The sequence below is a fragment of the Carassius carassius genome, chromosome 41 (genome assembly GCF_963082965.1).
Source record: "Carassius carassius chromosome 41, fCarCar2.1, whole genome shotgun sequence".
Classification (NCBI taxonomy): Eukaryota; Metazoa; Chordata; class Actinopteri; order Cypriniformes; family Cyprinidae; genus Carassius; species Carassius carassius.
In genome coordinates, this window is record NC_081795.1 from 5,371,604 (window position 1) to 5,399,155 (window position 27,552).

General features: G+C 37.6%; 1 protein-coding gene across 1 annotated transcript; it reads left to right on the forward strand.

Moving 5' to 3' along the window:
* Nucleotides 1–15,297: 15,297 nt before the first annotated feature.
* On the forward strand, nt 15,298–27,436 carry LOC132123022 (IgGFc-binding protein). The gene is made up of 17 exons (XM_059533554.1): nt 15,298–15,464; nt 15,576–16,146; nt 16,674–16,939; nt 17,465–17,803; nt 17,939–18,521; nt 18,800–18,999; nt 19,080–19,221; nt 19,335–19,663; nt 19,805–20,381; nt 20,461–21,062; nt 22,024–22,588; nt 23,429–24,024; nt 24,627–25,188; nt 25,936–26,138; nt 26,299–26,679; nt 26,802–27,088; nt 27,284–27,436. The coding sequence occupies exons 2-17, from the start codon at nt 15,732–15,734 to the stop codon at nt 27,291–27,293; spliced, it is 6,057 nt and encodes a 2,018-aa protein (XP_059389537.1). The 5' UTR covers nt 15,298–15,464; nt 15,576–15,731; the 3' UTR covers nt 27,294–27,436.
* The last annotated feature ends 116 nt before the right edge of the window (nt 27,437–27,552 follow it).

The following is a 27,552-nucleotide window of genomic DNA, read 5'->3' on the forward strand; positions in this document are numbered from 1 at the left end:
TGGATTTGTACAGAGTGTATTGTTGACATTTATGCAGGGACCTATTCTGTATCATATATCAGTTCAGATTCTGGTTCTCTTATGCAGTCACCATTTTCACATGAATGATTCACATAGGATAGTTGTAAATGCTGGGGGGAAAGATTCCATGAATCTCAAATGAATATGAATTGATGTTTCAAGAGTGCTGTATTTTTTGTATGAATTACATGTTTGACAAGAACTAGGATTGGCTGGACCCCTCAGGTGCTGAATGTAATGATGAATATCACAATAGTTAATAGTTACTTCTATATCTTTCATCTGCTCAACATCATTTCAGGGGAACCAGTCTCTTTCCTGTCCTTACACTGGTTTACATTTTCTTTATTTCCAGCAAGGCCAGATCTGGTTGATTTATTTGTATTGCATTAGTTTGAACAATAACGAAATGAAGTGTTCTTATCATACTTCTTCACTGACTTAAAAATGTTACTGGTATGTGTTTAAGCAAATAATATACAAACTGAATTGTTATTTAATTTTTCTATACATGGTGTTGCTTATAGCATTCGTTCGACTTTTTACAGCAGAAGGATAAAGTTTTTAATGAGGGTAGATTTTATCAAATGTTTTTCAGTAAATGATATTAACTAAGTAGCGTGTCACATTGTAAAGCGCTAAAGCGTAATATTTTGACAACATTGTAGCAATAAAAACATTATTTACATTGCTCGCTGAATGTTTAGCATCAGAAGGAAGCCCGTCTCATTCGGAAATGATTTGACTCTTTTGAATCGGTTCATTTGAGTCCAGGATTCACTCACTCAACTGTATTGGCTTTACAGAAGCTGGGGATTTTGATTCATCCCAACGACTCAAATCTTTTGAATCTTTCTGTACTGTAGGCTACATTGCGTAGGTGGCTGCAAGCCTTTGCATGTTATGAGTGAGTCATTCACTCATTCTAAAGTCACAGACAAAACAAGTCTAATTATCATTTATTAAAAAGAAATACATGGATCTGCAAAGAGACAAGATGTTTAAAGATTATAATTATTTACCACAATTGTCAACAAAACAAAGCTATTACTTAAAAGTTTGATTCAATCGCGAACAAAACACTAAATTCTTCAGAACTTGTACAGAGTATAGCCTACATGTCAGTCAGCATCGGTCAATAGTAGGCTACTTAGTTGGGGTTATTCTTTTATTTATTTTTTTCTCCATCTCGGTTTTATGCTCCACCCCAGTGGGTGGCAGAAGTGGACCTACCGCTGTAAAATGGAAAGAAGAAAAAGAAGGAAACACCAGCACAGCTAATCGGTTCGGTTAGGCGGTTTTACCAAACTGTAGGCTACATAGGCCTCTCCGAGCATTGAGCTGGTTGTCCTCTGTGTCCATTACTACTCAACTAGCTCACACTCACAGTTCACTATGTCTCAGGAGAGGGAGTCACCATGGCCAATTCTTATCAGGAACTTCTGAAGCTTCATTTAGAACCATGTTAATTTGAAAAATGAACTGGCTGAAATATGTGAACTGACCAAATTATGTCTAAAACGTAAGTTGCCTGATTTTAAACCCCTGCTTAAGCTTTGTATAAAAGGAAAACTCGAAATTGCGTGGTCAAACTCATTATACTACAAGTTTTTCAGCAAAGTTTTTATTGATAATGTAGCAAATATGGTTAAAGCCTATACTGTATCATATTTCATATCTTATCAAAGTGATAAAAACTTTGCTAAAAAACTTGAAGACAATATTCTACATTCTTTCTTCCCTCATCATATTTTTCTACCAAGTAAAAGTGAGCATTAGTTTATATTGTCATTAATACTGAGAGTTTGAACTGCAGCAACTCACTTATAAATATATTAAACACATGCAAACCTTCCAGTAAATGGTTTAAAAAAATAATCTGACTATTATTTTATATATAGGATGTATAGTGTTAAATAAATTTCATAAATGAAAGACATTTAAACCTGTGAACGCTTTGTAATATCAGGTGTTTGACTGATGCAATGACTTTTGGTGATCAGCAAACAGGTTAAGGGTTGACTTAGTCACATGTAATCCACCTAAACTAAGGAACAATCGTCATGTCCTTTAAATGTATAATCAAGCCTTAGCTTGCCCTGCCGACTCCCATTATAACATATGCACTGACACAATATCAAAGCAAATGATTCTCCTGAAGAAGTTTTCAGTGGATGCAAGGCAGCTATTTACAACCCGAATTCCGGAAAAGTTGGGACGTTTTTTAAATTTTAATAAAATGAAAACTAAAAGACTTTCAAATCACATGAGCCAATATTTTATTCACAATAGAACATAGATAACATAGCAAATGTTTAAACTGAGAAAGTTTACAATTTTATGCACAAAATGAGCTCATTTCAATTTTGATTTCTGCTACAGGTCTCAAAATAGTTGGGACGGGGCATGTTTACCATGGTGTAGCATCTCCTTTTCTTTTCAAAACAGTTTGAAGACGTCTGGGCATTGAGGCTATGAGTTGCTGGAGTTTTGCTGTTGGAATTTGGTCCCATTCTTGCCTTATATAGATTTCCAGCTGCTGAAGAGTTCGTGGTCGTCTTTGACGTATTTTTCGTTTAATGATGCGCCAAATGTTCTCTATAGGTGAAAGATCTGGACTGCAGGCAGGCCAGGTTAGCACCCGGACTCTTCTACGACGAAGCCATGCTGTTGTTATAGCTGCAGTATGTGGTTTTGCATTGTCCTGCTGAAATAAACAAGGCCTTCCCTGAAATAGACGTTGTTTGGAGGGAAGCATATGTTGCTCTAAAACCTTTAAATACCTTTCAGCATTCACAGAGCCTTCCAAAACATGCAAGCTGCCCATACCGTATGCACTTATGCACCCCCATACCATCAGAGATGCTGGCTTTTGAACTGAACGCTGATAACATGCTGGAAGGTCTCCCTCCTCTTTAGCCCGGAGGAGACGGCGTCCGTGATTTCCAACAAGAATGTCAAATTTGGACTCGTCTGACCATAAAACACTATTCCACTTTGAAATAGTCCATTTTAAATGAGCCTTGGCCCACAGGACACGACGGCGCTTCTGGACCATGTTCACATATGGCTTCCTTTTTGCATGATAGAGCTTTAGTTGGCATCTGCTGATGGCACGGCGGATTGTGTTTACCGACAGTGGTTTCTGAAAGTATTCCTGGGCCCATTTAGTAATGTCATTGACACAATCATGCCGATGAGTGATGCAGTGTCGTCTGAGAGCCCGAAGACCACGGGCATCCAATAAAGGTCTCCGGCCTTGTCCCTTACGCACAGAGATTTCTCCAGTTTCTCTGAATCTTTTGATGATGTTATGCACTGTAGATGATGAGATTTGCAAAGCCTTTGCAATTTGACGTTGAGGAACATTGTTTTTAAAGTTTTCCACAATTTTTTTACGCAGTCTTTCACAGATTGGAGAGCCTCTGCCCATCTTTACTTCTGAGAGACTCTGCTTCTCTAAGACAAAGCTTTTATAGCTAATCATGTTACAGACCTGATATCAATTAACTTAATTAATCACTAGATGTTCTCCCAGCTGAATCTTTTCAAAACTGCTTGCTTTTTTAGCCATTTGTTGCCCCCGTGCCAACGTTTTTGAGACCTGTAGCAGGCATTAAATTTTAAATGAGCTAATTAAGTGGATAAAAGTGTAAAATTTCTCAGTTTAAACATTTGCTACGTTATCTATGTTCTATTGTGAATAAAATATTGGCTCATGTGATTTGAAATTCCTTTAGTTTTCATTTTATTAAAATTTAAAAAACGTCCCAACTTTTCTTTGTAAAAGAGTTTGCCCAAAAATGAACATTTTCCATAATTTACTAAGCCTCAGGCCTTCCAAACCTTGATGGACTCCTTAGTGCAGTACAACACCAAAGGAGAGGTTTAGCAGAGAGTCTGAGTTGCGTCCTTTCATACAATGGAAGTGGATGGTGACTGGAGGTTGTCAAGCTTCAAAAGGATCCTAAAAGCAGTCTATATGACTTATGCATTACATTTCAAGTCTTCCAAAGTCATGCAATAGCTGAGAGTAAGCCATTATTCACTAAAAATCTTGCATTAAAAGTGTCACCATTCACTTTCAATATGTAAAAGAGCAGCTCGGACATGTGCTGTAAAACTCTCCTTTTGTGTTGATCCTTGGAAGAAATTCATTCTTACAGGTTTTGAAAGATGTGAGGATGAGTAAATGATGACAGAACTATTCCTGAAGTGTATTTTATTTATTTTTTATGAAAATCTCTTTGTACGCTTTGAGAATATGTGATCCTTGAAGGTTTGTATATTTGTCTTCCTGGCTCCTTGACGCCATGATGATCTTGTTTTGAGTATCGGTCATGCATCTGACTCACTCATGTCTCTCTTTCTTCTAGTTGGCTGACGAAGGATTGTTGAAGCCCTGTAGGCAAAGGTGTTACTCCTCAGCTACTCTACGGTGCCAAAATAACACTTACCCGGAGGGTTCCGCCTGTGCCCTTTCTAACGGATTTTTCAGCTGAAGTCAGCAAAGGAACGACTGGTTCTGCTGGCATTCATGCAGCTGTTGAGAAGTTAAAGAACCAGTTATGGTACACCCACACTTGTTTGAAAGCTGGCTTTACAAACTGCATTGTTATTCATCACTCTTGGATACATGACGTTAGCGTGTCTGAGTCACAGGTGAACTGATAAACAGTTAATTTGAAAAGGTGCTTGGCACTGTTAATGACTTCTAAAGAAAGGAAGATAAAGTCTCTAACTATGGGAATATATCTATGAAATATCTTCCGTGTTCTCAAAAGAGTTAATCAATCACACCGATGGTTGTAAGTCACACAAAGTGTATTTATTTGATAAAAAGGGGGAAAACAGTAATATTGGCCTTTAAAATAATTAATATAATTATATAATGAATCAATTATTTTAACTCCTTCAGTCTTTAGTGTCACATGACCTTTCAGAAATCTTTCTAATATGCTGATTTGCTGCTCAAGAGGCATTTCTTATTGTCACTGTTGATTAATATATATATATATATATATATATATATATATATATATATATATATATTGTAATGAATAGGCAATTCAAAAGAATACGATTTTTTTGTAACATAATAGACGTCTTGTCTTGTTGTCATTTTGGATCAATTTAATGAATCCTGGCTCAATACATTTTTTTTTTTATTATTACAAATTATTTTCAGTTTTATCAGGGCTACACATTTAATATCATGTCGGGACAATTTTATTCTTATGATTTCAACATTTTTGATTTTCAAGATTTCAAACTAAATAATAATCTTTGTAATGTTATTACATTTTATTCTCAATGTACTGTACAATTTTTTTTTCTTAGTTTTTTTCTATTCTTTTTATTTTAGAATAAGCTTACCCTGAAATACAGTTTCTTGTGCTCGTTTTTTTGTGCTAGAGCAATTATTTGCTCTTTGCTATTGCTAGAGTCAGAGTCAAGTGGTGTGACTTTCTCATTCTACATTTGATCTAGACACACATCTGTTTGGTGCAGGATGAGTCATGACTCTTCATGGACCATTCTCACCGAAGAGAAACATGTAATTTTATCAACATTTGGCAGTTCACTAGCATGACCTTAAAACGGACATGCACGAAACAGGAGATGGCTCATGATAACTATGTGCCAACCTTCTTTGCAAACATGCATGTCTTCGAAGAGCCCGCACTGCAGCTTTGATGGACTGATATGGTGTATAACAGCTGTTTTGAGAACGATCAGGATCTAGAAACTGTCTCAGCTGTGAAAACTCTTCACAGTTTCTTACCCAAAGACCACATAACCATTCAAGAGGGCAGAGGGGTGTTGTCTGAATATGCTCTTGCCGTCACCACGAACAGAAACAAGCCGTATTGTGTGCTTGTGTGCAGTGGAGGTGCGTGGGGAGGGGACCACGAGTCAAGAATAGGGGCAGCTTGTTTTGAATTGCAAAGGTTGCATCATAACTAGCAGGTTCCAGCACAAATGGGCTTTAGTACATGTTGTTCGAGTACACAAAGGTTTGCAGGGCCACAAGCAGAGTTGAAAAACAGGTCACATATTTCCATGATGCCTTGACTGAGCCTTAGGTGATCCGCACAGGTAGATGCACTGACATTCAGATATTAAAGCACTCCATCAAACAATTAGTTCACGGATAGAGATAAAAGTATGAACAACAGCCCAAGGCGTTTCAATTGAGGTCTGAAAAAATGAGGCACATTTAACAAAAAAAAAGGATGAAATGTTTTCAAATAGCAAATTTTATTTATTTACTATTTTTGTTGTTTGTCTAATGTTGTTTGTTTTGTAAATGAAAATCAACAGGCATGTTTTTGTGTTTGGCTTGGTATAGGGTTACAATATTAGCGAAATATGGCACGTCATCCAACCTGATCTAACCAGGTGAACGGCCAGAGGGGGTTTGTACTAGTCATACAGTAGTTAGAGGGCATGTTTGTATTCTAATCATCTCCAGCCTGAACCTGCAAGTTTCAGCTTGCCCCACTATTTAAATGTTCAGGCTGGAGATACAAAGTCTTTGTTCTTTACAGCTTTGTGAAGATGGATTAGACTAATAATATTTTGAATATTGCAAATAGCAGTTGTAACTCATTCACTGCATTTTGAATATAAGATTTGCTATATTTTAATCAAAACAAGTGACTCAAGGAACCGTGTTCTAATTTGAGATGGAGTGTCAATCTCGTCTGCTTTAGTGAAATTGTAATGCTCTGCTGCAACCCGTGGCCTCTGTAGGAACTGCAGCTGTGATGTCAGACATAATATGAAGGGCTGAAGTTGACCTTTTAGAAACACCTGTGCATTCAGAGTTGATTTTTGATTTTCACTTTTTAAATAATGGTAATTAAATGTGCATAATATAAATATGTCTTTAATAAGACAAGATACTTATGAGGAACATAACTTTTATATTAATAATAATATATTGAAGGAGAAGGAATATATATATATATATATATATATATATATATATATATATATATATATATATATATATATATATATATATATATATATATGTGTGTGTGTGTATATATATAGTTTTGACACCAGAATTCCTCAAAACATAATAGTTCATTACATTAATATTATCATGGAAAATTATTGTTTATAATTTGTTTTGGTTGCTCAAAATGTCTTGAATTTTGACATCTACCTAATTTGGCTATGTTTTGGTGCAAGGCATCAACGCTTTCTTTTCCATTTTAAAGGTTTGTTAGCCTTTTTAACCATGCATGATTAAATGGTCAGGTTTTGTTAGTTGCATTTAGCATTGATTATTCCCCTGCTGTTTATGACCCTATCACGCCCTTAATTTGCAATCATTTTCAGGTCAAGACCAACCAGTCTATAATGGCTATTTATCATAAAGTGCTGGGCGGTCCTGAGTTTTGGACAAATTATGGTAAAGGTACTATGTTTGTATTAGTTCTAAACAAGATATAATCAGTCTTATTTTGGCCTTCTATACAGCAGCTCCTTACCCTCTGCATTGATTGAAAATGCTTTTTTCCTGTCCACATTCATATTCATGCAACCCACAGCAAGTTTGATGCATTAATTGCACCATATTGAGCTATTTATGCATGGCATATTGCCAAATGAACCCATGTCAAAGGAAGCCCCTATGGGATGTGTTATAAGATGATATTGATGGCACTAGCGCAGAGTAAATGCAGCTAAGCTGTGAGTTTGTGCTATTCATATTCAGATCTGAGACTTGGTGGCTTTGTGCAGTGCATTCTTAATGCACCACTGTTATTGACCGACAGGAATTTAGATTAGCAATTTAATCTTGGCAACTATTTGCTATGCATCTAGCAGCCAATATAGCCTAAATGGAGTCTGATAGGTCTATATCATCACTAGATGGCAGTATTACACAATGTATCAAGAGCTTGTTAAGAGGTTATTAATGCATAAACCATTTTAATTTATATTTGTTGATTTTTATTTACAGGTTTTAAAGACATTTAATAGCCTAACTGTACCTTGCTGTATTTGGTGTCTTTTACGTTGCCTTATTGTACATTGAATTGATCAATATGTGGTCCTCTTTTTCTCTTTACTCTGATCAACACTGGGCATGCAACTGCATTTACAGTCAGAACAATAAGACTGCTACTTGCAATCTTAAGCACGTATTTCAGACCTTCTGGTTATTAGCTCTGATAAGCAATAGCATCAGCAAAACACATATTAATTAGTAAGAATGTGCTTTCCTCACTCACTCACCGATCCGTCCAGTGACGTTAAACTGGGGTAAACCCAAATCTGTTGATAAGTCATTGCATGCAATTTGTTTGCATTAGTTTAGAAAGGTCAGAGAAAGAAGCTTTCTCTGTAGACCGATAGTGCTGCGTGTGAAGATGCACATGCATGTTAAACCTGCAGAGGACTTTGACAGGAAGTGGTAAGCACACGGAAATAGATCATTTCTGCACTGCCTTCTGCAAATGCTTTCGTTTTAACCATGATATAATTGAATACCAATAAAAGAAAACTAAAAGAAACTTTTGAATTTTCTGTCAGATATTCTTTGATTCTATTCTTTTAAATAAAAATTATATAGTTTTTTGTGCATTGTGTTAAGTACTTTTTAGGTAGTATTAATACAGTGGTCCATTTAATTATTATTATTATTGTTTTTATGTAAAGCTTTGCTGTGTTGCCTGTCAGAGAATCAGAGTTCCTTATAAAGGTAAAATTGAGGTGAGGAGCTTTTTTACATCAATAAAAACTATACCATTCAGAAGAAATGGAATACCATTTCCTTCAGGAAGGATCCATTGAATTTATAAAACTGAGATTAAATGTAATTATAGTGTTACAAACAACTGCTTCAAAAAAAAAAAATGCTGATCTTTAGAACTTTCTATTCATTGAAGAATCCTAAAAAAGTATCATGGTTACCATAAAAATATTAAGCAGAACAGCTATTTTCAGCATTGATAATAGGAAATGTTTAGCATATTAGAAAGATTTCTAAAGGTTCATGTGACACTGAAGACTGGAGTAATGATGCTGAAAAGTCAGCTTTACATTACCGGAATAAATTACTTTTTTTTTAATTGCAATATTTCACAATATTATTGATTTACTGTATTTTCGATCAAATAAATGCAGCCTTTGTGAGCATAAAATACTTCTTTCAAAACATTGACATCCTTTTTAAATCTTATCAACTCAAACTTTTGAATATCAGTAGTAGTAGAAGTAACTTGTAACTAATAAAGCTTGTGAGAAGTTAACAATATTGATGCCCATCTGATTTAAATTTTTATTTAATTTTCTTCCAGAGAATAATAAGTTACAACTCGTCTCCAAAATTTTTGTTCATCACAGTATTTTTTCCCCCACTATATATTATTATTTGAACCAATTAAGTGAAAAAAAAGTGCTACAGGAGAATATAAATATGATTTATTTTTTCATCAAATCTCTTTGTAGTAACTCTGCATGGAAGGCTGCATGGAAAAAGAGCGAAAGGCCACCTTGTTGCATGGCTAGGAATCTCATTACCTCGCCTTTGACTGCAAGACCTTTGCAGAAAAAGAAGCAAAGTGAATTAATGTTGCATGCTGCAAAACAAGCAAGAGGATACTTTATCTGTAAATCTGTACAGTCTGAATTGGATGCTGCTGTCCTCTTGAGCTTGGCATAATGCTTTATTCACCACAGGCTTCGCCATGCTTGATCTTTAAAAGGGGGTGATATGTACAGTAATGTTCATTCCATTGTTCCTCTGGACTCATGGGAGTACATGTCAATGAACAGAAACCACAGTTAACTAATGTGTTAACTCTATTTCCCCTCCTTCAGTCTGTTTTCACTGCGAGGTGTGTTTTGCTGTTATCTCTCTTTTGTTGTAAATCTGCTGTTTCAGCTCTGGGAATATCTTTTCACATGGCATCTAACTGGGCAGGAAGTATCATGGTTACAATATTGACATAATCACTTGTGTGCTCTGATAATAGCATTTGTAAGGTACTGTAGGAAGCCTTTCTGCTGCTCAAATCCCATTTGGATTGTATTTTTCCCAGATATTATGACAGGGAATGGCTTTTTAGTTTTGTTTTAGAGGAAGGAAATTGGATTGCAAATGTAACTTTCTGCACTATATACTGTAAATGGTATAAACAAAATTTAGAAAAGGAAACTTTATGCTTGTTTTATCAGCCCAATTATCATCTTGAAATGCTGATTGTTTGCAGGTTTTGGTATAAACAGAAACCCTGATTCAATTAACAGTTGTTAGAAAGTAATTAAGGAGATTATTTTTGTCATTCAGGAATATCTTGCTGTATATATTGCTGTAGAATGTGTTTTACTGGGCTGGTGAATTAGAAGCATTATTATGATTATAATTTGTATGCTTATGAAAACCAAACCCACGTGGTGCATGCATCACAAGCTTATATTGTTCAGCGTGGTTTGAAAACTATTCTCAGGTTTTGCATGCTGTTATAGGAGGATTGCCGTTTCTACATATTATTTGTATGTCTACATTATATGTATGTGCTCTAAAATCAAACACGGATTGTTTTAAATGTGTTGAGAAGACTGCATGTTCTCAGGAATGATATTGTAAAGTGATACTATTCATTCATGCCTAGAGGGAAAAAAAATAGATCCTTTTATGTACTGTATATAAATGGGTCATGTCCCCAGTTCCAGGATCCAAACTGGGCAGTGCTCTGATTGGTTTTGAGACTGGGATAATAGGTATTTAAAAGGCTGCATAAGATAGACTGTATAATTCTTGATTCCCATGAAGGTAAGCAGCATTAGTTATTTTCATGTGGCATGTGAAATGTAATTTGTAGTTTTTAAAAGAACCCATATATATATATATATATATATATATATATATATATATATATATATATATATATATATACGAACACGATTTAGTGGATAGTGCTATTTCTGTATGTTGCAATTTTGCTAAAAGAAGAAGAAAAAAGAAAGAATGCATGTTGAAATTTACAGGTGCTTCATCATATTCACTTACATTTGTTTCCAGCTAATCATGGGACCAAAACTTTTACCGATTTGTTTTGTGATATTTCTGTTTTGGGGTAAGGCTTTTTATCTTTTGGATTGTTATTTAATGAAATTTTTACATTTTAATATAAAAATAGATGTCAACTAATTTGTTGATAAAATGAATGAAAATTTATAATTTTAAATTATTATTATTTTACAAGATAAATTAGAAAGATTTGATGCACTGGCATTTAATGCCAATGTCTCTTCTACAATAGAATTAGATTTTTTTTGTAGCATAAATTCTCTCAGTCTTTCTCTCTTAACCTCTTAAAGATGGTGGCCAGGCTCGATCTGCAGGACAAGAGTTTGCCACTGCGTTCATGCAGAACTATGTATCTCCTTTTGACCTGCCACTATTTCAGCTTTATATCACCTCTCTGAATTCTAATTGCCTGGTGAAAGTCAGCGTTCCCAGTCTCACTTTTACCCAGGAGTTGCAACTGACTGCAGGTCAGGGCTTCACTGTGACCCTCCCCAAAACTGTTGAGCTCTCTGGCACCAGGAGGTCCCGCAAAACTGTTTTCATTCAGGCATCTGATGACATAACAGTTTCCTCACTAAACTCAAAACAGTTCACGGCGGATACGTCTCTGGTCTACCCTATGAGTGAATGGGGTACTGAATATTTTGTGTTCACTCCCACCAACTCCCCTCCATCCATGCTGAAGGAGTTTGTGCTTGTCAACGGTAAAGAGCAGAACACGGTGGAAGTGTTCCTTCGAGCGGCAGTCCGGTTTGAAGGCCGCTTGTACGGTGTTGGCAGTAAACTAGTTGTGGTGATGGATCCTTTTGAAAATGCGCAAATTCAAAGCCAAGGAGACCTCACAGGAACCCGCATATCTTCACAACTTCCCGTCGCTGTGTACTCGGGCCACATGTGCACGTGGCGCTTTTCTAAGTGCAATCACGTTTACGAGCAACTCCTGCCTCTGCAAACCTGGGGAACTCAGTTCCTGGTGGCACCTTTTAGCATCCAGAACCAGTTCGACAGCATCTATATCCAAGCATCACAGTCAACAAATATAACCGTTCAGTTTGGCCGTACTACATTAACTGGTGTTCTTCAACGGGGGCGCATTGTAGAGTACAAAATCCAGTTTCCAAATGGCCTTAACATCAATGCTGACAATGGAATCCAGGTGTTTTTTCTGTTTAATGGTGTGCGAACATCCCGTGGTGTCATATATGACCCGTTTCTTATGAATCTTCTGCCCAACAACCATTTTTGTTCTTCGTACGCACTTGATGGGATAGCTGGCTTTGACAACCGAGCCCTTCTGATTGTTCCTACCGATAAACAAGCAGGGATTCGTTTTGATAGCTCGCCTTTACCTGGAAACCTTCAGTGGAGGGTCATTGAAAACAGTGGGTACTCCTGGACTGAGCTGGTTTACCAACCTGGGGCAGGTGGGCACAAATTAACCCATTCAAATGCTTCTTATGGGGTCTATAGTGTGGGACTACAACAAGTGAATGGTTACGGGGCCCCAGCTGCATGCATTGATCCAGGTATGTCAAAATCATGCATATGATTCCTTCTGTTTTTTTTTTTTTAAATGTGGAGTTATAACCAGTTTTTGCAAATAAAAATTCTTATATAAACCAATATTTCATTTTTTAAATGAGTAAGACAGTGGTCTTAATTACAGTAGAAGAAGTTAATGAATTTGAATCATAGTAACGATAACCTCTTTTATGTTTATGCTGTTTAAACATCATGCATCTCTTCTCCATTTATAGTAGATTTGCCAGCACCTCGCTCTTGCTTCAGCATCATCTGTAGTGAGGATGAGGAGTGCCAGATGAACAGTTCCTTCCCCATCTGTGTGAAGAAACCACTTGGAATCTGTTGGGCAATGGGCGACCCTCACTACTGCACATTTGACCAGCGTTACTTTGACTTCATGGGCACGTGCACTTATGTCGTCACCAGGAACTGTCATGAAAATAACAGTCTTCCTGCTTTTGAAGTCCTGGCTAAAAATGAAAACCGTGGCGACATTAGTGTCTCCTATGTGGCACGTGTGACTGTGAATATTGGGAAAATCACCATCAGCGTTGGAAGATCTGAGCCTGGGAAAGTCAGGGTAAATCTTTTTTTTTTTTTTTTTTTTTTTAAGTAATAGTGATTGCATGGATTTAGGTCATTTTAGTGCTAAATATTTTAGAAACCTCATTCGAAACCTGCTGCAAAAAAATGCAAGAAAAAATAAATAAATTGTGCTCACGATTTACTAATTAGTTCCCTCAATGTACTAAAACGTGCATACAATTACTATTGCGTTCCCTTGATTTGCTAAATCATGCGCACAATTTATAAATTTTTTCTTGCATGTCATGTGCGGGACTTCCTATAAATCAGCATTGATCAAAAAACAGTTAGGTTTATGCTTAAAACAAAAACAAAAAAAGAAAGAAATGTATTAGTTATATAGTTTTTATAAAGTGTTGTTATTTAAACTTTTAAATAAACGTGATTACTATATATTGCAATGTAATATTAAATAAAAAAAAATAAAAAATTATTTAATGGTGAAAAAAAACACAAAACATAGTTTGAGTTAATTGTATAATCTATAGTTTTTTTTATTATTATTATTTATTGAGTAAGGCAAGTTTTTCCATTTAATATGCATTATTATATTTTGATTTTTGCAGATTGACCAGAGTCTGTGGAGCCTCCCTGTGGTTCTTGATGATGTTGGGGTGTCCATGTTCCAGTCAGGCAGTTTCATCACCATCCTGTTTTCTTTTGGGCTGAGTGTGCAGTATGACTGGGACCATTATCTCATGGTCTCCCTGCCCTCTGCCTTCATGGACAAAGTCTGTGGGCTCTGTGGCAACTTCAATGGTGATCCTAATGATGATTTCACTATGCCTTCGAACACCCTGGCTCCCAGTGCGACAACATTTGGACAGAGTTGGAAAGTCCACAACTTAACATTGGAGGAGGGCTGTAGAGATGACAATGGGGGCCCTGGATGTGATGCTCAAGCACTTCAACAGTGGCTGAGTGAACAATACTGTGGACTCTTATTGATGGCACCATTCAGTCAGTGTCATTCTGTTATTGACCCAAGTATTTACATCCAGAACTGCATGTATGATGTCTGTATGACAGATGGCCACAGAAACTACTTATGTAAGGTGTTAGAGGTCTATGCAAGTGTATGTCAACGTGTTGGGATACAGCTAACCAACTGGAGAGAAGCAGCCAATTGTTGTGAGTAATAGTTTTATAAGCATTTGCAAAGCATACTTGGCTTGATATTGTAGCTAATGTCTTTGTATCTGTCTCCAGCTTACAGATGCCCAGAGAACAGCCGTTATGAATTTTGTGGTAGCGCTTGTCCTTTGACCTGCATGGGCCTCGGGTCTCCTGTGAACTGCACTTTACCCTGTGTCGAAACATGCACTTGTGATCCTGGTTTTGTTCTGAGTGGATCCAAATGTGTACCTTCAGTTCAGTGTGGCTGTTCCTACAATGGACACTACATTCCCGCTGGTGACACTTTCTGGGTGGATAATGCATGTCAGCGGCTTTGTCGTTGCTCAACAGAGGGTGGACATCTAGAATGCCAGGTTGGAGGCTGTGGGACAGGACAGCACTGCCAGGTGCAGAATGGCATTAGGGGCTGTTATCCTGTCTCCCAAAGCACCTGTATGGCACTGGGTGATCCCCACTACTACACCTTTGATGGGAATTATTTTGACTTCCAGGTACTAATTTACTGACAAGACATTTTTTTTTTACATATTTTTTGCTGTATTATGCAATCAAAAATTGGAGAGGAAAAGCAAGAAAATGTATAAAAAAATCATTAGAGTTTTCCACCCATTTCACACAGATAATAAATATTTTAGCAAATAGACTCTTTTTATGGTTTCCGTAGTGTACGTTTAAATATATTTTCTTCAACATAGATTTTGTTTCGTAGTATTAATGCATAATATACTATACTAAAACAATACTTGTAAGATTATAATTATTTTTTAATATATATATACGTATATATATATATATATATATATATATATATATATATATATATATATATATATATATATAAACGTCAGAGCTTCTTTAGTATATGCATAATAGGCATAAAAGTCTTTTGTTAGTAATTCCGTTTTTGGTTAAGTAGCCTTTGTTGAGAATAATGACATTATCACAAATTTTCTCCCTTCAGGGAAACTGTGTGTATCAGTTGGTTGGTGTTTGTATCTCATATCCTGGACTGGTGCCCTTTGATGTTCTGGTGCAAAATGAGTTTCGGGGAAGCAGAGTGGTGACGTTCACAAAATTACTGCAGATCAGAGTGTATAATCTCACCATTGTTATTGATAGAGAATACAGCGGCTCTGTTACCGTAAGTTGCATGCTTTAAACCTTTGGAAAACAGTTTTATCTTTCCATATAGCTTGATGTTACATTACGTCATTCAGTGAGAAATTTAAACAAAGTTGGCTTTCTTTTTCAGGTCAATGGTGAGCTGTGGAACCTTCCTCTTCATCTTATTGAAGGTCAGGTTTCTGTTTTCAGAAGTGGCTGGTCTGCTGTCGTTCAAACCTCTTTTGGTCTCAAAGTCACGTTTGATTGGAACAGCTTTGCCACCGTCACCGTCCCCAGCACCTACATGGGTGCCATCTGTGGCCTCTGTGGAAACTACAATGGAATTCCAGAAGATGATCTGATTGTCAGAGGAACAGCATTACTTGCTTCAGGACCGATAGAGTTCGGTGCCAGCTGGAGTGTAGCCGAGACCCCAGAATGTGTCCATGGCTGCACAGAGAGTTGTCAGGATTGCGACCCGACCAGAAGGAGTGTTTATGAGACGTCTGATTTCTGCGGGCTGCTGCGAGACCAACATGGACCTTTCAAGAACTGTCAAACTGTGCTAGACTATGCTCCATTTTTTGAGGATTGCGTTTATGATGTCTGTTTGTATAATGGAAGGAGAGATCTACTATGCCAGGCCATAACTGCATATGTGACTGCCTGTCAGGCAATGGGTAGTACCATCAGCCCCTGGAGAACTGCTGAATTCTGTGGTGAGAGAACCCCGGGGCAATTATATCTAGAGATTTTTGAGAAACTATATACATGGTAATATTGTGTTCATACACAAGAGGTTTTGTTGGTATAGCTATAGACTTTCTAGCAAAGACACAGCAGTTCCAGTTCCATTCATGTCAACAAAGGCCTTGCTAAATGTAAAGCAGGATACAAAAACAAAGATGCTAAGGATAGAAGGGTGTGTTAGGACATTCTGCACAAGGCTATTGAGTCCGAGATCAAACCTGACATGTAATCTAGACTGGGTGTTTTCAAACTTTATAATGCCTTGGACTCCCAAATAAGAGGATCTTCTTGCAAATCTCCTCTTTCCGAAAATATAAAGGGAGCTATATTTTTTCCTATGGGAAGTCCTATTTATTACTGTGAAAATGGGTACATTATTTAAATATGTGTATATATATTTTGTACATGGTTTTAATTTTCATTTTTTCTTATATACATTTAAATATTTGTTTGTTTTTTAGACTATTTTCTTAATTAAATGCCTTTGTTTTGTCAGGTGTTCAGTGTCCTGTCCACAGCCACTATGAGCTCTGTGGCTCTGGCTGTGAAGTCACCTGTCATAGTTTGGCTCCTCCCACTGGCTGTCGTAGCCCCTGTATGGAGGGCTGTGTGTGTGACGACGGCTACATCAGGAGTGGGGACCGCTGCGTCCCCTTCTCTCAGTGTGGGTGTCTCTATGGCAACCGCTACTACTTCCTTTACCAACAGTTCTATCCTGGCAATAACTGTGAGGAGGTGTGCATGTGTTTACCGGATGGCCAGGTATGATGACAATGAAAATATACTACTGTTCAGAGATATGTTCAGACATTTTTAGGGGCCAATCACCTATTGTATCCATTTATTTCTTATTATTCTTCTTCTTCCTCCTCCTCCTCCTCCTCCTTCTTCTTCTTCTTCTTCCACTCTGGAAGTCTATGGCAGCCCATGGAACTGCTTGCGGGATAGTTATTAAATTTGTCACACAAATAGAGGACAGCCTCTATATTAACCATAGCAAATTTGGAGTCTCTATTTAAAACTCTCTAGTGCCACCAATAGGCCACATTTGCACTCATATTTCTACTAATAACTTTTGAACCGTAAGGTCTAAAAATAAAATTATTTTCTCTTCTGATTCCTTGGCTTATTCCAAGTCCAATGCATATTAGTTGTTGTCTCGTAAGAGGGATGTGACATGAGCTGAACTTGCTGCTATGCCGATATGTTTTTTAGATCATTTTTTGAACTCATGTTACAAGTCTTGCCCCATACAAAAACATTAATACAGTGCTTTTCTATCCACAGGTGGTCTGTAAAAGGTCATCTTGTGGCCCCTATGAGAGGTGTGAGTTGGTGGACGGCGTTCACAGATGCAAGCCAGTCAGACAGGCCATTTGTGAAGCTTCGGGAGACCCACACTATGTGTCCTTTGATGGGCTGCGCTTTGATTTCCAGGGAACCTGTACCTACATTCTCTCCCAATCCTGTGGCCTGGAACGGACCAACCTGACCCATTTCTCCATCCAGGTGGAGAATGAGAGATGGTGGCCCAATAGATATCATAAAGTGTCTGTTACCCAGCAAGTGGCCTTAACAGTCTACGGCAGCACCATCATCTTAAGACAAAATGAGCCCCAGATCTTGGTAAGTGGAGGTTTTTCTGCTTGTGTTCTTCTCAATGAAGCTCCCATCATGTGATTTTGAGTCCCCTTAACGTGTAAAACTGATGTTGAAATACTCTCAATGTGGTAGGACTCTAATATGACACCATTCCCACAGGTCAATGGGGTTTTGACTAACCTCCCTTATAGTTCAAGCAGTTTAAAGGGCCCCTTGGTCCAGGCATATAAGGAAGGTATTTACTACATCATCAAGACTGGCTTTGGTCTCTATGTGACCTATGACCTGTCTTACCACGTCACTGTTACCATTCCTGACAACTACAGCAACAAGACCTGCGGACTCTGCGGCAACTTTGACGGCATCCCTTCGAATGACTTCCGTCTCCCAGATGGCAATATAACACAGGACGTAAATATATTCGGGAGAGCCTGGAAAGTCGATGTCCCTGGAGTCATGTGTGAGGATGGCTGTGAAGGCGACACATGTCTGGACTGTGATCCTCGACTGAAAGCCATCTTTGAGAAGCCTCCCTACTGTGGAGTTCTGGTTGATCCCAATGGGCCGTTTGCTGCCTGTCACGTTGTGCTGAACCCCTCAGTTTATCTCAACGACTGTGTCTTTGACACCTGTGCATCCGAAGGCAGCATTAGGTTGGTTTGCGATAGTGTGGCGAGATATGCTTTTAGTTGTCGCAGAGCCGGAGTCGTTATCCAAAGATGGAGGACAGACAATTTCTGCCGTAAGTTTTTCTACTAGAGAACGTTTTTATGATTCCTCATCATAATTCGTTAATCAAACTTTTTTTAAAACCAAAATATAATTGAAAACTATTGTAATTATGTAATAAACAGCATAGCTGAAAGAAATACACTACTGTTCAAAAGTTTGCGGTCAGCCAGATTCGTTTTCAAGAAACGAATATTTTTATTTAGCAATGATACATTGAATTCATCAAAAGTGACAGTGAGGTGTTCTTATCCAATCATTTACATGTTTGTCTTCATCATTGTGTTCCAGCAATGTCATGTCCAGCTCACAGTCACTATGAACCGTGCACGGACGTCTGCTCTTCTGCCTGCCCTGGACTGACTACGATAATCCAGTGTCCTAAAACCTGCACAGAGGGTTGCGCTTGTGACGACGGCTATATGTTTGATGGCCAGCAATGCACTGAACATCAGCAATGTGGCTGCTATCAGCAGGGACGCAAGTATACGGTGAAGCGATGGCTTTGTGATCATTGTGTCTAGAATTCTTTCTTTTATTGTCCTGTTTGTGACCGGGTTTGTGTTTTCAGGCTGGGGAGGTGGTTTACCTGGACCAGTGTCAGCAGAAGTGTCAATGTGATCCAGTGAATGGACTTACATGTGAAAGAGCAAACTGTCCTAACGGCACACAGTGTTTCCTTAGAGCGGGAAAGTGGGGCTGCTTTTACCCAGGTTAAGATGTGTAAAAAAACATGAACAATGCAACAAATTACACAACATATGTAATCAGTTATTAAATGATTTTTTTTTGTTTGTATGTTTCTTCTCGCTGCTTCTGTCTACAGATCCATGTCAAGATCTCCACTGTCGAGAGAAAGAGACATGCCGCTTTGAACACGGCAACGCTGTGTGTGTGCCCCAGTACAACAGCACATGCTGGGCCTGGGGTGATCCGCACTACCACACCTTTGATGGCCATGAGTATAACTTCCAAGGCACCTGTAAATACGTCTTGTCTAAGACCTGTGGGAATCTGAGTGGACTGGTGCCCTTCTCTGTAACCCAGAGCAATGAAAACCGTGGAAACCCTGATGTGTCTTATGTGCGAGAAGTGGAAGTTACTGTATATGGCAACACTTTTACCATGGTGAACCACCATACAGGACAGATCATGGTAATGAGTTACTGCACATGTTTTTACCAACATTTTAAAGATACATACTCAGGGTCATGAATTTAAAATTAGACCTTAAAATAATGTGTTATCAATTTCTTTACATTGAAAACCACAATCAGTCTGTTTTTCCTCTTTCAGGTGGATGGTTTGTGGTTTTATCTTCCTTTTGATCATCATGATAGCCAAGTGAGGGTGAGACAGAGTGGCAATGCTGCTCTGTTGGAAACTAACTTTGGTCTGCGTGTCGCTTACATCTGGGGCTGGCGGGTTGATCTGCATCTGCCCAGTAGTTACTATGGAGTTGTGTGTGGCCTGTGTGGAAATTTCAACGGTAATGGTGAAGATGAGCGGAGAGACCCTGCTGGAGTCCTTCTGCCAAGTCTGTACCAGTGGGCAAAGAGCTGGACAGCAGAAGACAGCGTCACATCTGCATGTCACGATGGCTGTGAGACCAACTGCCCTGTTTGCTCCAGTGACTTACTTGCCCTCTATGAAACGTACACTTTCTGTGGTGTCCTGACATCTACAGGCCAAAGTGTCTTTAGTGCATGTCATGCTAAAGTGAACCCAAAGGCGTTCCAGCAAAGCTGTGTGTATGATCTGTGCTTCAATAACGGAGACCGAAGACTTCTCTGTCAGGCTCTGGAGACTTATGTCGATCTTTGTCGTCGAGAGGGTGTCATTATTACAGATTGGAGAAGGAGATTAAATTGCTGTAAGTTTGATGAAACACTCAGTGCACATGTTTGTTTTCATTAACTTTTAACCATGAACCTCTTCTTGTTCTTCAACAGCTATGAGCTGCCCGCCCAACAGTCATTATGAGGGCTGTGCGTCTCCATGTCCAGCAACGTGTCCATACCCAAATCAACAGCCAAATTGCACTGGTACCTGTGTGGAAGCCTGTGTGTGTGACAGTGGATTTGTCCTCAGCGCTGGCACTTGTGTGCCCACCAGTCAATGTGGCTGCTTTTATGAAGGCGCCTACTACAAACAAGGCCAAACTTTCTGGGCTGATGAGCGGTGTCATCTGCTTTGCAAGTGTGACCGTAACTTAAGTGCAGTAGTGTGTCGTGAATCTTCCTGTGCTGTCGGTGAGAGCTGCTCGATTGTTAATGGAAGTCGCAGTTGTCGGCCAGTGAGTCGCTCTGCAATATGCACAGGCTCAGTAGACCCACATTACCGCACATTTGACGGATTCCATTTTGACTTCCAGGGCACGTGTGTGTATCAGTTGGCAGCCCTGTGCCTTTATAATGCGAGTCTTGTACCTTTTAATGTGACTGTTAAGAATGATCATCGTGGGAGCAGCGCAGTGAGCTTCACTAACACTGTCAATGTGACTGTGAATGGATTCACCGTCACATTGACCAGAGAACATCCGTATCAGTTACTGGTGAGTGCAGTCACATGATATACACCAGCAGGGTTGAGAACCATTTACAATCAGTTATATTTGAAAAAAAATGATATCTACATATAAAAAAAAACTGAAGGATATTTGGATCCTTTAATGATTCACACATTTGCATTGAGCATTTTAACAGGGAATATGATGATTCAGTTTTTTGTAACACTGTTAATTATTTTATTTGTTGCACTTATGAATATACATTACAAAACAGACTAGTGTAGTTCAAATCCCCAAACAAATGACTTAGTTCTTTTAGCTTATCAAATCCATACTGAATGACCAGTATAGTCTAATATCCGAAGAAATAACTGAATTGGTTCTTTTTAGTGAATCAAATTATTATAGAATATTCAGTGTAGTTCCCAGACGAAAGACTCTGATCTGATTCTTTTTAGTGAATCAGATCAATAGCATGCAAACAATATAGTTTGATTCCTGAAACATGGCTTGCATGGCTCTCGGTGGCTGATCAAAATCAGTGTCGACCATACGGTTTCACTATGAAATAACTCTTCTGAGCCTGTTCTTTTTAGTACTTCTTTGTATTTTAGGTTACACTGAAGACTACAATTATTTAAAAATACTAAATATGAGTTTTGTCAGTAACATATAATACAAAATGAAATATTTTACAACTTTTTTGTGCTGAGCATTTTTCTAAAATATTTAAGGCCAATTGGTTTGCACTAATGTGGACAGTTATTAAAACATCTGTGTAAACAACACATTTATTGCATTATTACATTTATTTTAATGCAATTAAATAGCTTTCTTGTTTGTTTGTCCTATTGTTTTCTTCAAAAATACTAAAAGATTTATGAATGGGACTTTTAAAGTACCGGAATTAGAATAGGAATTAGAACTGGAATTCTTAAATTCTTTGTGTTTCAATTAAATGAGCACTTCTGTAATAGTAAACAAATGTGTTTTAATTTCTCTTTAGTTTGATGGCCAGCTAGCAGAACTTCCCTTTTGGATTCAAGATGTGTTTGTAGTTGTCCGCAGTGGTAACATTGCTATTGTGAAGACAAACTTTGGTCTCCAGGTGACCTTTGACTGGTCCAATGTGGTGAGCGTCACTTTGCCTTACAATTACAGCAGTGCAGTCTGTGGACTTTGTGGAAACTTCAACGGTGTTATTCAGGATGACCTTGCAATGCATAATGGTATGATGGCACCGAATGCCAGTAGTCTGGGACAGAGCTGGCAGGTTGCTGCAACACCTGGCTGTTCCTCAGCTGGTTGCCTTGGTGCTGGATGCTCAACCTGCACTGCGACCGAGAGGGAGAACGCCCAGCGCTACTGTGAGATCATCACAAACCAGACAGGGCCTTTCAGAGAATGTCATGCGCAGATTGATCCCAGATCTTACCTAGAGGATTGCATATTCGACACCTGCCACTTCCAAGGACATCAGGTTGTTTTGTGTGACGCAGTGGCAGCCTACGCATCTGCTTGTCAGAGTCAAAATCTCACGGTTCACCCGTGGAGAAATGCCACATTCTGCAGTAAGTAACTAACTGATTTTTTATTTATTTTATTTTTTATGATGAATAAGAAGCTGAATATGTGTTCTTGATGAAAGTAAAATTAAAAATTCAACTGTTTCAATAACAAAGTTCAAATCATTGTTACTCTTATGGGCAAAATTGTGTTAATTAACAATTTTTTATGTTGTCGACTAACAAAAAATAGCAGAGGCTTTGGGTTTTAGTTTTTTGTAAAATGTAAATTAATAAAATCTTTGAATATTTGGTTTCATATTTAATTTATTTAACTAAAATTTTATTTTCTAAAATTACATGCTGATTCATTAAATTTAGTCATGGTATATTCATTATTTTACTCAATGTAATGTTTTTTTTTTCTAAAACAGGTCTGATTTATCAGTACTAAACCAGTATATAGAAGTACCTGAATAATATTAGATTTTTATGTTTTCATTTTTCATTTGAGTTTTTTTGTGCTTTTGTCGGTTTTATTCATTTTTTATATTTCTATGTACGTACTGTAGCTTAAATTTGTTTTTATTTCAGTATTTTTTATTTGTATTTCAGTTTTAGTTTTAGTAAACCATTTATCTCTCTTTTTTCAGTTTTTCATCTAATACTTATATTTTTTTATTGAAATAGCAAAAAAAGAAAAATTTATTAATTAACATTTATGCATTTGGCAGACACTTATCCAAAGCGACTTGAATTCAAAGTACACATTTGATCAATTCCTGGTTTGAATCGAAACCCATGACCTTGTATTGCTAGGACCATCCTCTAATAATAACAACAACAACACTGGTCAAAATACAAACTCATTTAAATATAAATTATACTTTCTCTGATCCATCACAGCTCCGTCCTGCCCACCAAACAGCCACTACAACCCCTGTGCTCCAGGCTGTACTGAGACCTGTGTTAATCTCTCTGTGCACAACTGCAGCAGACCCTGTGCTGAGGCCTGCCAGTGTGATCGGGGTTACATCCTGAGCGGCCAAACCTGTGTGCCACAAGCAGAATGTGGTTGCTTCTATCAGGGACGCTATTATAACAAAAACCAGATATTTTATGCCCATAAGCAATGCTTAGAGCGCTGCATGTGTGGGGGAAATGGAATTGTTTCCTGCCAGAAATCAAGCTGTGGTCCAGGAGAAGCGTGCAGGGTTGTGAATGGAGTATTGGGATGCCACCCTGTCAGTTATGCAAGATGTGTGGCTTCCGGTGACCCTCACTACATTTCCTTTGATGGCAGGAGGTTTGATTTTCAAGGCGCATGTGTTTATACACTCGCTAAGGTATGTGATCGGGCTGAAGGACAGCTGATGAATTTTTCTGTGGACACACAGAATGAGCAGATGGCAAACAGAAAGGTTTCTGTCATCAAGAACTTGACTGTTACTGTTTACAACCTGACAATCAGCATCAGACGAGGCGAACGCTGGAGAGTCATCGTAAGTCTTCATCTAGTCTGGCCTCAAAGATGTTTTTTTTTTTTTTAAGAAATGTATACTTATTTATACTTATTTAGCAAGTATGCATTGAAATGTAAAAAAAAATGACTGTAAAGTATAATGTCGTTATAAAAGGATTCCATGTCAGAAAGAAATGTACAACAGTATCCACAAAAAATATGAAGCAGTTTAGACTTTTGTCAACATTGATAATATAAGAAATCTTTCTTCTAGCATACAAAATTTTTCAAATTAACATTTTAAAATATATTCAAATAGACAAATTTTAAATGGTAAAAAACATAATGTTTTCCATATTCTAAAGTGTTACCATTTTTACTGTATTTTTGATCATTTAAAGGCAATAAATGCTGCTTTGGTTATCATAAAAGACTTGTTACATATTATAAAAGACTGTGCATGTTTAAAAAATAAGATAAAGTATTTAAAGATGATTAACAAATAACCAATATGAAAGAATTGAAAAGCAGAAGTAAAAGTATGAGGAATGTTCTGTATGTTATGCTGGTTTCAACGTTTTGAAAATTTTAAATAAAGGTAATTATGCTGAAATCATATTTGCTGTTGGTTCTCTTTCACAGGTGAACAATGGATTTGTCACCCTCCCTTCAACCTTTGGCCATCAAGTCACCATTAACCAGGTTGGTCAAAATGTCCAAGTGCAAACAGATTTTGGCTTGAGAGTTCTGTATGACGCCAGTTACCACGCAGAAGTCTATGTACCCTCAAACTATCAAGGTTCCATGTGTGGACTTTGTGGAAACTACAATGGCAAACCAGCAGATGACTTCTTGCTGCCCAATGGCACACAAAGCACCAGTGTCGATGAATTTGGACAGGCGTGGGCATTGCCAGCAACTGATGTTCAGTGCAGAGGTGTAAGTTCCCCGCAGCAGTGTGATCAGACCAAAGCTGAGAGATACCGCAGAGATAATGCCTGTGGCCTTATGGCAGCTGTCACTGGTCCCTTCAGTGCCTGTCACGATCAGCTGAATCCTGAGCAACATGTGATTAACTGTGTATTTGACATGTGTGTTATGGATGGAGACAGAGCGATACTTTGTGAAAATCTTAAGGCTTATGCCATTACTTGCCAACAAACTGGGATACAAATCATGCCATGGAGAAATAGTTCATTCTGTCGTAAGTTTGTAAAGCTGTTCTTCTTTTTATCAATGCTTTTAAGTTATGTATTATACTCATTTTGCTTCATTTATACACCAGCGGCCAAAAGTTTTTAAAATATTAGATTTTTTAATGTTGCGGTCATCAAGGCTGCATTTAGTTTTTGTATTTATTATAGTAATATAGTGAAATATCATTACAATTTAAAATAACTTTTATATTTGAATATATTTTGGAATGTAATTTATTCCTGCAATTAATTATCATTATTATTATACATTATATTATTATTAGTGTTAAAAACTATTTTTTGACTTAGTATTTTTGTGGAAACCATGATACCTTTTTTGAATTCTATGATTTAAGTTCATTGAACAGCATTATATCAAATATATATTTTTGTAACATTATAAATGTCTTTATTGACACTTTTGATAAATTTTATACATTCTTGCTGAATAAAAGTATTCATTTTTATTGTACTTGTTTCTTGAGCATCAAAACACTATATTAGAATGATTTCAGAAGGATCATGTAACACTGAAGTAATGGCTGTTGAAAATTCAGCTTTACACTACAGGAGCAAATTACATTTAAAATACAAAAATATTTAATGTTTGCAATACATAAAATTTAATCAAATATAAAAGTTATTTTAAATTGTGATAATGGTGAGCATGAGATTATCAAAAATATATATATATTGAATGACAATTACCTAATGAATGTTATTTTATATGTATTTTTGCATTTTCTTTTTTTAAGCGGTGGACTGTCCAGCTAACAGTCATTATGCACAATGCTCTAATAACTGTGTGAACACCTGTGCCAGCCTTAGTGGCTCCGTTAACAACTGCCCAGATGTTTGCATGGAAGGCTGTCAGTGTGATGAAGGTTGGCTCTCAGATGGTGATGCGTGTGTGCCTGTGGGAGACTGTGGATGTGTCCATAATGGCAAATACCTAAAGGTGAGATTTAATGCTTCTCAAGAAGGGATTGTTACTGTCTGAAAAGAGCATCGCATCTCCTTTACAGAGCTGCGTATCCTCAGATTTTTCCTAAAACTATGATTTAAGCCATCCATCATTCAGCCAAGAGTGCAATCTTTTCTCTGATCTTTTCACATAGGTTGGCGAAGTCTTAGTGACTGACACCTGCGACATGAAGTGTGTCTGTCGTACTGCTGGGCTGCTGGAGTGTGTAAGACAAACCTGTGCCAGAGGAGGGATCTGTGAAGTTCGGGGTGGCCATCGAGATTGTTACACTGATCGAGGCCGCTGTGTATTTGATGCCAATGACCAGTTGCAGTCCTTTGATGGTGTGACGGGGAAAGTGGAGCGGCCGGGAGCCTTTCAAATGGCTTTCTTATGTGATCAAGAGTCTCCTGACTGGTTCCGTGTGGTGTTGGATGTACATGCATGTGCTAAGAATGATTCCGGTAAAGTGATAATGGTCCACATCTTCTTCCAGAGCATGATCATTACAGTCAACAATCAGTGGCACAGCTGGGTCAGTGGGAAAAAAAAAAGTTTAAGATTCTATAGTATTTCTTCTCTAAGAATATTTGTTAAAAATATTTGTTTTGACACAATGAAACTGTTGAAAACATATTTCTCTTGTTCTCTCAACAGGTGAATGGAAAGAAGATCTCGTATCCCTTTATGTCTAAAGAGGGGGTGTCAGTCTCATATACAAATGAGGCTGTGATCATTGAGAAGGTGTCTACCATGACAGTGACTTTCTCTGGCACTGGAGAGGTCGTGTTATCCATTAGCACAGTTTTGACAAACCAGGTTTGTGGAGCCTGTGGCAACTTTAATGGAGTCACTGCAGATGATATGATGACGTCTAATGGGAGAAACTCCACAATGATGTCTCTTGTTGCATCATCCTGGAATGCTGAAGACTTCTTTACATGGTAAGTACTTGATGTATTACTGTTGTTTGCTTATGACAACTCTGCTAGTTTAGACAAACTAAAGCCATTATACAGGATTTAACGTAACTGTAATGCCTTCATCATATGGACATTGCAAAATAAATCACATTGGTCGCATTCCATTAAATCATTAAATGTTAACCAATTTTTTATTTGGTATATTTTTTATTACAGTGATGTGTAACAAAACTGGGAGGAAGATATTGCTACTAAAGGTGATTTTTATCTAATAGAGGAATTGTAAATTGTATTTAATTGCACATTGGGGTTTAGCATGAAGCTTTGGTGTAAGATGAAAGATTTCTGCATACATACTCAGTATGTTTTTAGTCTAATCTTATTATTGCACTTTTATGATTTGAGATTAAGCACATTAAAATACACATCTGAAATCTACCTCCAAAATGTGTCCTCTTTCTTTCCATCTTGATTATGATTATGTA